This window comes from Rhodamnia argentea, chromosome 6, assembly GCF_020921035.1.
Source record: "Rhodamnia argentea isolate NSW1041297 chromosome 6, ASM2092103v1, whole genome shotgun sequence".
NCBI classification, from domain to species: Eukaryota; Viridiplantae; Streptophyta; class Magnoliopsida; order Myrtales; family Myrtaceae; genus Rhodamnia; species Rhodamnia argentea.
The window spans coordinates 21,192,627-21,202,477 of record NC_063155.1 but is presented as its reverse complement, the minus strand read 5'-3'; the positions used below and the strand labels follow the sequence as shown (position 1 = coordinate 21,202,477).

At 41.6% G+C, this 9,851-nt stretch overlaps 1 protein-coding gene across 1 annotated transcript; it reads right to left on the bottom strand.

The window, feature by feature from the left end:
* Window positions 1-489: 489 nt before the first annotated feature.
* On the bottom strand, window positions 490-8,511 carry LOC115731973 (WAT1-related protein At5g40240-like). The gene is made up of 7 exons (XM_048280866.1): window positions 8,214-8,511; window positions 8,037-8,102; window positions 7,787-7,900; window positions 7,124-7,367; window positions 6,882-7,040; window positions 6,640-6,791; window positions 490-673 (listed from the first exon to the last, which is right to left on the bottom strand). The coding sequence occupies exons 1-7, from the start codon at window positions 8,399-8,401 to the stop codon at window positions 523-525; spliced, it is 1,074 nt and encodes a 357-aa protein (XP_048136823.1). The 5' UTR covers window positions 8,402-8,511; the 3' UTR covers window positions 490-522.
* Between the last annotated feature and the right edge of the window lie 1,340 nt (window positions 8,512-9,851).

Genomic DNA, 9,851 nt, shown 5'->3' with positions numbered 1-9,851 from the left:
TATTTTTAATTGCTGGCTTTCTTCTTCCTCGAGCCCTTCCCCGAGACTCATTATCAGTGGCGCCAGTCATATACTCTGGCCTTCGGCCTTCACTTCCAACTAAAAAAGTGGACTGAATTGGCATTATTGCAAAAGATTAAGGACTAAATTGATTAAAAAAAAAACTTAGGACTGATTTGACATAATTTTTAGGAATTGTTTGGTAACTAGCCCTGAAGTTAACTCCTTAGAATTGTGTTGTAGTTTCCACCACGAGATTAGTTAATTCATCGATCTCTCAAAAGTTTTGAGTCAAATTTGCTCAAAAGCTTCGAATATAGGTTTTCCAAAGTTGGCATACACAGTAATTTATGCGAACCAGAATGCATCCGACGGTCGAAATTTGTCCCGACATTAGCATTTCCACATCTAATTCTCGTTGGAATATTCGACTTTCAATTCATTTGAAAAAAGACAAGAGGGTACGTCTCTGCCTTTTTCCTCTTTTTCACTTTTTTGTGTCGCCAAGAATGTCTATACGCTTTAAGCATTGCTTTGGAGCAAAGGAATCTTATGGCTGGAGGACGCCAAGCACTCCCCAACCCCACTGCCCTCGATTGTCTTCTCTTCCTGTTTGGACTTGCCCCACACTACCACGTAGAATCCCATCACAATCACGAGTGCTCCAATTAGGCTGCACAAAACCCAAAGAAAAAGGACAAAAAAGGCGAGTTTAGGTGACATGTCAACATCAATCAAGATAAGATATTCATTTAGCATTATCACGTAACTGACGAACGCAAAGGCGCAGCTCTGGTATTAATTGTTGAGTAAGACACACAATGCATACTTAAAGAAACACAAGCTCTTTTCATTAAAGACACTCTCTTTCGATATCGACTGGGAGAAACTTCTTACACGTACTTACCGGTGCCAAATACGCTTTCACACACTCACTGATGAGAGCCGAGCCTGCTCACGCCATGCCTGCTCTAACGAGAGATCTTGCCTATTTGAAGGCCCAAGGAGCAGGTTCTGCCCCCGAAAATATTTTCATATTTCTAGGTATCTTCCCTAGATATTTTTAGCTAGAGGACTATGCTAGATACAGAGAGAGAAATATCTCCATAAACATTTCAATCACTTTTTAGTATTTATAAAGAAATATATTCCTAGATATCTCAAGATCACTTCTCTCTAACAGGCTGTTTTTGATAGCCGAAAGACGAGGGAGGTGTAATTCTTCAATATAATCCTCGTATAGCTCGTTTTCCTGGCCTGTTTTGTTCATTTTTGTATGCTTCTAACGACCTAAACCCCAGTTTCTTGACAGACAGACCTTGGCAATATTGAATAAAAGAACACCAGCACGTGGGTTGCCTTATGACCAGGTATTGTGTATTGTTAACATATTGTTGTTTATTTGTTATTTTGTTACCGAGTTCTTAGCGTCTGTTATGCTGATCCTAGTTTATAGGAATTGTTGACGTAGTCAAGTTTCAGTTTTACGTGTCTTCAATAATGTAGTAGTGGAGTCCTAGTTTGTAGGAGTTTGTTTCTGCACATGTTCTAGTTAGTTGGATATGTTAGTGGGTATTTGTTATTGCTATTCTGTTGCTATTTTCATGCTAAGTGGTTTTGGATGTTATGCCTATTTTAATAGGCCTATGATTTGATGAATAAAGTATGAGAGTTACAGTAGCAATTCTCTCTAGTGTCTTTCTTCTCTGAGCTTATTTGATCAAATTACAACAGTGGTATCAAATTGTTCAGAGGTTATTGAACCATCCTTGCTGCTTGTTCTTTCAACAATATGGTATTAGAGCCGGGTTCCGGGTATTTGGTGAACATCTCTATTGCCAAGATGGGTGATCTTCAAGTTGTTGGCGGAATCAAGAAGCTTAACAACCGTAACTACAATTCTTGGTCTACCCGCATGATGTCTTACATGCGGGGCCAGGATTTGTGGGAGGTTGTAAATGGAAATGATGTGAAACAACCGGAGGCTGAAGATGCGAATGGGACATTGTGGAAGTGGAAGATTAAAGCGGGCAAATCCATGTTCGTTTTGAAGACGACGGTTGAAGAGGATGTGCTGGAGCATATTTGGGATGCGGAAACTCCCAAAGAAGCTTGGGATACGTTCACCAAGCTGTTCTCTAAGAAGAACGATACGAAGGTCCAACTCTTAGAAAGTGAGTTGTTGTCGGTGGCGCAACGCGACATGACGGTCGCACAATACTTCCACAAAGTGAAGACGTTGTGCCGAGAGATTACCGAGTTGGATCCAAAGGCTCCTATTGGCGATACCAGGATGAAGCGGATCATCATCCATGGTTTGAAGCCAGAATTCAGGAGTTTTGTTGCTGCCATACAAGGATGGCAAACTCAGCCGTCGCTTGTAGAATTCGAAAATTTGCTAGCTGGTCAAGAAGCCTTAGCTAAGCAAATGGGAGGAGTCTCATTGAAGAATGAAGAAGAGACACTCTATTCCAACAAAGGCAAGTGGAATTCCAAGCAGCATGCCAACGATGGATCCAAAAAGAACGATGACAAGGCAAGAAGTCATCAAGGCGAAGGGAGCGTTCGTACAGGGAGAGGTTCTAAGAACCATGGCAATGGCCAAAAGTTTGAAGGGAAGTGCTACAATTGCAAGAAGAAGGGTCATATGGCAAAAGATTGCTGGTCAAAGAAGAAGGTCGTCAAGAGTAACACCGCTACTTCCAAAAGTGAAGACGAATGGGATGCTAAGGCTTTCTTTGCTATAGATGAAGAGGAGCTAGCCCTTACAAGAACAACATTCAATCAAATCGATTATGAGAATGATTAGATCGTTGACTCAGTCGGCTCAAACCATATGATCGGTGATAAAGAGAAGCTGCGTAACTTGTTAGAGTATAAGGGAAGTCGGGTGGTGGTGACAACGAATAACTCAAAGTTTCCAATAGCTCACATCGGTAATACGGCGGTCTCTCCCTAATGTAGTGATACCGAGGTGCCACTCCAAAATGTCTATCATGTTCCAGGTATGAAGAAAAATCTTCTATTGGTAGCACAATTAACATCTTCTGGCCATTTTGTCCTATTTGGTCCACAAGATGTGAAGATATATCGGGACCTTGAGATTATAGAAGAGCCGGTAATGAAGGGACGAAGATTGGAGTCGATCTATGTAATGTCCGCAGAAACCGCATATGTAGACAAGACGAGAAGGAACGAGACAGCATACTTATGACACATGCGGCTAAGTTACGTTAGCTATTCCAATCTAGATGTGATGATGAAGAAGTCGATGTTGAAGGGACTTCCACAACTTGAAGTGAGAACAGACAGTGTATGTATAGGCTGTCGGTATGGAAAAGCGCACTAGTTGCCGTATGAAGAATCCAAATTTAAAGCAAAGAAACCATTAGAGTTGATTCACTCTGATGTGTTTGGACCAATTAAACAAGCCTCCATTGGTGGAATGAAGTACATGGTGACCTTCATTGACGACTTCTCGAGGTACGTGTGTGTTTACTTTATGAAGGAAAAATCTAAAACTCTTTCAAAGTTTAAAGAGTTCGAGAAGGTAGTGGAAGCGGAGGTTGGCAAAGAGTCTCGTTGTCTACGCACCGACAACGGGGGAGAGTACACCTCAGATGAGTTCTTAGATTTCCTTCGGGAGTGTAGAATACGCCATCAATTCACATGTGCCAGCACTCCGCAGCAAAATGGGGTAGCAGAAAGGAAGAACAGGCATATGGCGGAAGTATGTCGAAGTATGCTTCATGCAAAGAATGTTCGGGGACGATTTTGGGCGGAAGCGATGAAGACCGCGGCCTTTGTGACCAATAGGCTTCCTCAACAAAGGTTATGCTTCCTTTCACCTTTTGAAAAAATATGGAACATGAAGCTTGCTGTTGGTCATTTTCGAGTTTTTGGATGTGTGTGATATGTATTTGTACCTGACCACTTACGTAGCTAGATGGAGAAAAAGGCTGTTAGGTGTATCTTTGTAGGATATGACAGTGAAAGGAAAGGGTGGCGATGTTGCGATCCAACAACCGAGAAATGCTACATATCTTGGAATATGGTGTTTGATGAAGCTTCCTCATGGTGGTCCTCAAACAAGGAATTACTACCGGACTCGGATGTTTTTAAGGAAATGTTAAAATTTCTCAATTTCAGTTGAGTTCAAGTGAAACAACGGTTGCAGACGATGGAGATGTTGAAGAAGGCATAGCTCAAAATCCTTGGCAAACAGGTGTATACCAAAGGCCAAGCGAAGAAGATGAGTCAAGTGGAGCAGGTACATCAACCGCACTTAGAAGATCAACAAGAGCCAGAAAGCCAAATTCCAAGTATGCTAATGCCGCCATAGTAGAAGAAGCGGATGCAAAAGAACCAGAGACATTTGAGGAAGCGTCTCGTAGTCCGGAGTGGATTAAAGCTATGGAAGAGGACATTGCTGCATTAGAGCGAAATCAGACTTGGGAGCTCGCACCAAAGCCAAGAGATGTGAAGCCTATTTCTCGCAAATGGGTGTACAAGATAAAGCGCCGCACAGATGGATCAATAGAGAGGCACAAGGCTCGTCTGGTAGCCCGGGGGTTCTCTCAACAATATGGACAAGACTATGATGAAACGTTTAGTCCAGTTGCAAAGTTTACAATTGTACAAGTCTTACCGGCACTTGCAACGAGCAAAAGTTGGAACTTAAGGAAAATGGACGTGAAGAATGCATTTTTGCATGGGGACATAGATCGGGAGATGTACATGAGCCAACCGATGGGCTTTCAGAGTCAAGATCATCCCGAGTACGTGTGTAAGCTCCGGAAGGCCCTCTATGGGTTGAAACAAGCACCGAGGGCTTGGTATGGTAAGATTGTCGAATTTCTTACTCATAGCGGTTATTCGGTGACATCTGCGGATTCTAGCTTGTTTTTCAAAGCTAAAGGAGGGAAGCTAGCTATTTTGCTGGTGTATGTGGATGATTTAATCATCACAGGAGATTGTGAAGAAGAAATTCTCCAAACCAAGGGGAATTTGTCGGTTGCTTTCGAGATGAAAGAACTTGGACAGCTCAAGCATTTTCTTGGCTTAGAGGGCGACTATACTCGGGAAGGAATATTTCTCCATCAGCAAAAGTATTCCAAAGATTTGTTGAAGAAATTTGTAATGCTTAAACGAAAGCCAATCTTGACACCAATGGAGCCAAACGCCAAAATGTGTGCTCATGAAGGGAAAGATTTAGAAGATGCTACCATGTACCTACAGTTGGTGGGTAGTCTTATCTACTTAACTTTAACAAGACCATATATTTCTTTTGCAGTTGGTGTGATGAGTCGCTACATGCAAAGTCCAAAGAAGACTCATTTGGAATCGCTTCGTTGAATCCCGAGATATGTGAAGAGCACGCTTGGCTATGGTATTATGTACAAGAGAGGTGGAGATTGCAAACTAGTTGGCTATTGTGATGCCGACTATACAGGTGACCATGATACCCGATGTTCAACTACCGGGTATGTTTTCATGCTCGGATCCGGAGCAATTTCTTAGTGTAGCAAAAGACAACCAACAGTGTCTTTGTCAACCACGGAAGCAGAGTATCGAGCAGCAGCGATGGCAGCTCAAGAAAGCACTTGGCTTATGCAATTATTGAAAGACTTGCATCAGCCAACATAGTTTGGTATCTCTTTGTACCGCGACAACTTGTCGGCAATACGTTTGGTGGAGAATCCGGTTTTTCATGCAAGAACTAAGCATGTGGAGATGCATTATCATTTTATCGTAGAGAAAGTCTTGCAAGAAGAAATTGAGTTGGAGCATGTCGGAACAGAAAACCAAGCTACAGATTTGTTTACAAAAGGCTTGAGTAGCAACAAGTTCGAAAGTTTCTGTCATCAACTCGGTATGGTGAAAAGAGCAGAAGCTGGTGTTGAGGGGGAGTATTGAATAAAACAACACCAGCACGTGGGTTGCCTTGTGACCAAGTATTGCGTATTGTTAACATATTGTTGTTTATTTGTTATTTTGTTACCGAGTTCTTAGCGTCTGTTATGCTGATCCTAGTTTATAGGAATTGTTGACGTAGTCAAGTTTCAGTTTTACGTGTCTTCAATAATGTAGTAGTGGAGTCTTAGTTTGTAGGAGTTTGTTTCTGCACATGTTCTAGTTAATTGGATATGTTAGTGGGTATTTGTTATTGCTATTCTGTTGCTATTTTCATGCTAAGTGGTTTTGGATGTTATGCCTATTTTAATAGGCTTATGATCTGATGAATAAAGTATGAGAGTTACGGTAGCAATTCTCTCTAGTGTCTTTCTTCTCTGAGCTTATTTGATCAAATTACAATAGTGATATCAAATTGTTCAAAGGTTATTGAACCATCCTTGCCGCTTGTTCTTTCAATAGGCAAATCTTTGGACTTTTTTTTTTTAGCCAGAAATCTTACTTGAGTATAACCATTTCTGTATAAAACGTTAAAACTAAAGAGCAAGCACATTTATGTTTTGTGTCTGCAGAATATCTGTTGCTGTGCATGAGATGAGCTCATGAGGGAGCTTTTTCTCTGATGAACGCACATTTCTAGTTTCCTTTAACCAACTAGATTCTTGATTATAGGGCGAGGTGGATTAATGGGCATCTCAATAGAGAAGAAGAGAGAGTACTTGTTACCTTCCAAGGTGTAACATCTCGCCTAGAAATATGAACCCCAATCCAACAGCAAATACAATTCCCAAGGGCTTGAACATGGAGACATAAACAGGTCCGGCTCTCTTCAGGCACCATGTACACATTGTGATTCTGAAGACGCCAGCAACAAGAGCCTGCATATACAATATCAATATGGGTTTTATGTTCAACCTCGAAATCGGACCAATATCTAGACTTTAGCAGCCATCATGTAACATGCTTACCGAGTATAAAATAGCAATCAGACCTACATCGACATTCAAAATCCATGACTCTGGTTCTCTCACTGTAATGACAGACAACAGCAAGGAAAGAATAGTCGAAAAGAACATATAATAGAACATTATGTTCAGCACCACGGGGTAATCTTTGAGGATAAATGCCTGCAAGATTAGAGAGATGTTTACTTGTCAAGTCTTCTTTCATTTCGTTTTTGTGTCATTCATATTCTAAGTAAGGACATAACCTGTCCGATGTACAACAATGATATGAAGAAAGCTTCAGCCATGAGGAGAAACCCGCCAAGGATCCAGTTGGATTGTCGCGAGAGGAGAAATAGAAGGTGGCGAGGTTGGACGGAGGGAGGCGATGGTGAAGGGAGAATCGGTGGACCCTTGTAGAGAGTGACTACGAATGCACCAAGGATGGAAGCTATGGTTCCCACAAGCTTAGCTTGGCTGCTTGAGCTTTTCCAATTCACTTTCTCCATCCTAATTTTCAGTTCAATTATACAAGAATAAACTAAGTTAATGTTGCAATCATTGCCCTCGACATGTGCAGTTCTGTCCCGTCTGTCCTATGAATGTGCAGCCTCCACTTGCTGAATACTGGACCTTCTTGATTTTGTCCCATTTCAGGGACCTATTCATTTGCAGAGCATCTCTCGTTTTACGAATTTTACCGGTCCAGCATAAGCAGAAATGAAGTAGTAGAACCATTAATAAACTCCGAGATTAAATAGCAGAGTGAATCTCTCCGGGCCTGGCTTGCACTCACAACTCTAAGCTGAATCTATGTAAAATCAACCAGCTATCATCCAATTAGCAGACCATTATCTGCTTCTCTCATTTTTCCAAATGAAGGTTCTTTTAAGAGCACAGCAGATAACGAGAAAGAAGAGACAAAGAACCTTGAAATAATGGCGAGAATGAAAGTGAAAGCTGGGATGAGGTTCATCATGGCCGTGCCCAGAACAGGGGAGCTGTAATCGATGCCGACGTACCCAGACATCTGTGCTGCGAATCTGCATCAGCCAATCCAACGTACTAAACATATTACTCCGTTTTTCGTATGAAACTCTCAGCAGTTGATATAGACCTTTCGCTTCAAAAGGCCGCAAATTCACGAGCGAAGAAACTTTACTCACTTACTCCACTCACCCAACCAGAGCGAGCAAGAAGATCTTGCCAAGTACAGAGGAAGTGAGAGGAGGACATGACCCTGACCTGCCAAACAGAGCAAACAAACATGACAAGGTTTCTTAAAACCTTCTTTCTTTCCTTTGAACCAGACATTAATGGAGTTAATGAGTGATGGATAATGGACAGGGCACAAACCTGCGAGAGAAGATGAAGGGACAAGGAAGGAGGACGAGAGAGGAGAGGGCGTTACTGTAAAAGACCATGGTGTACTTGTTGATCCCGTCGGACATGGCCATCTTCATCACCACCATGTTGCCCGCCTGAGCCAGAACCACCATCATCATCCCCACAAACGGCAGTGAACCCCTCGCTCTCCCCTCCATCTCTCTCCCCCTCTCTCCCTCTCTCGCTCTCTCAGTTGGAGGGTTGGTACATAACGACACCGATGATGATGATGATATTGAATATGTATGATTGATGAGGAATACGAATATTTCCCCTCAAAAGAGTGGAGGCGAGCTTGATTGATGCGGCTCTTATCTTTTCAGCTTATTATAATATATGAAGCATGAATAATGATGATGATTATAATAAATACAGTTCTTCTTTTTTTCTTTTTCTGAGCAGGTCCCCATCAACTTATTAAGACCACGATGAAAATTGGCTTGAACACCAATGAGCACGGTTAATAAAAGGGTATAACAAAACCACAACTGTTCTTTGTAACTAAAAAGAAGACTATAAATTCATAAACATCTTGGGAATTTCAACCACAACTTGATCTAATGGGCCCAAGAAGGGCTACTATTTGAAGAGTAAAGGCAGAATAATGATTTGGAGGTTGATATACAAGGCTAAAGAGTAAACAATTCAAAGTTTTCATGTGCTTTAATGCATTTTCTAATTCCTGGATCATTGTTGTGTTTACTAGTTCCTGAATCTTTAATATATGTCTAGCTCCCATGTCATTAATGTTTTGCCTAGTTCCAATCTCTCAGTTCCTTTACAAATAGAGGTGAATTCTCAAATGTATGGATCCAGACTTCAAGTTGATGAGTACATGAGATTTTCTTCAAATAAGCGCATTTCCATCTTTGGTTTTTTATCCAATGTCATTGGTGGTGAGCCAAAAATTCCTTTATTTTTGACTAGTGGTGTTCCTTTATGCCTTGGTGGTGAACTACATCTAGAGGCGAGAAAAAAATCGGGATCCACCTGAACTGGACAAGACCGTACCCAATCGGTTGGTTTTCGGTGGTTCCCCTCGGTACTGGGTCTAGTTTCTAGTTTCAATTTGCTGGAACCAACGGGTACCGACTCGGTTCCTGGTTCCAGGTGGGAACCACCCATTGGACCAACCAAACTAGTCCTATGTATATAATATAGATATATATTTTTTAATTCAGGCTATCTCCCTCAAATTCTCAATCGGACCGGACCTATTTTTTTGGGTTCACAATGAAGTTGTTGTCCATTCAAGCTAATCATCTTGTTGGAGAATGAGGAACAATGAGATCTTTTGGTATGCTATACCTCCTCTGTACATCTCACTAATGGAGATGGTTCATATTTTGGGGTTTACTGAAAGCATATTTGTATGGTACACGACTTTGAGAAGGAAAAAGAGGGTCAGAAAAGGGAACAAGTGCTGCAGTTTTCACGGTTTTGTCAAGATGTGAGAATTCAGCGTTGCTTGAATGAATGCAGAGCATCCCATGAGAAATTGGGAATGGCTTCATTGATTCACTCGCGTACACTTTTTTAATTGATATTGGTACTCGGAAGGACCGGTTCCATAGACCCCCCAAGAATCGAATCACGGGTGGTTCGGTT

What these genes read in the sequence shown, in the direction of transcription:
- LOC115731973 (XM_048280866.1), bottom strand. Translation starts at nt 8,401, where the DNA reads ATGGAGGGGAGAGCGAGGGGTTCACTGCCGTTTGTGGGGATGATGATG. An exon ending in TTCTTGCTCGCTCTGGTTGG is followed by an intron (nt 7,901 to 8,036) that starts GTGAGTGGAGTA and finishes TGGCTGATGCAG; the next exon opens with ATTCGCAGCACAGATGTCTG. An exon ending in TGATTGCTATTTTATACTCG is followed by an intron (nt 6,792 to 6,881) that starts GTAAGCATGTTA and finishes TTGTATATGCAG; the next exon opens with GCTCTTGTTGCTGGCGTCTT.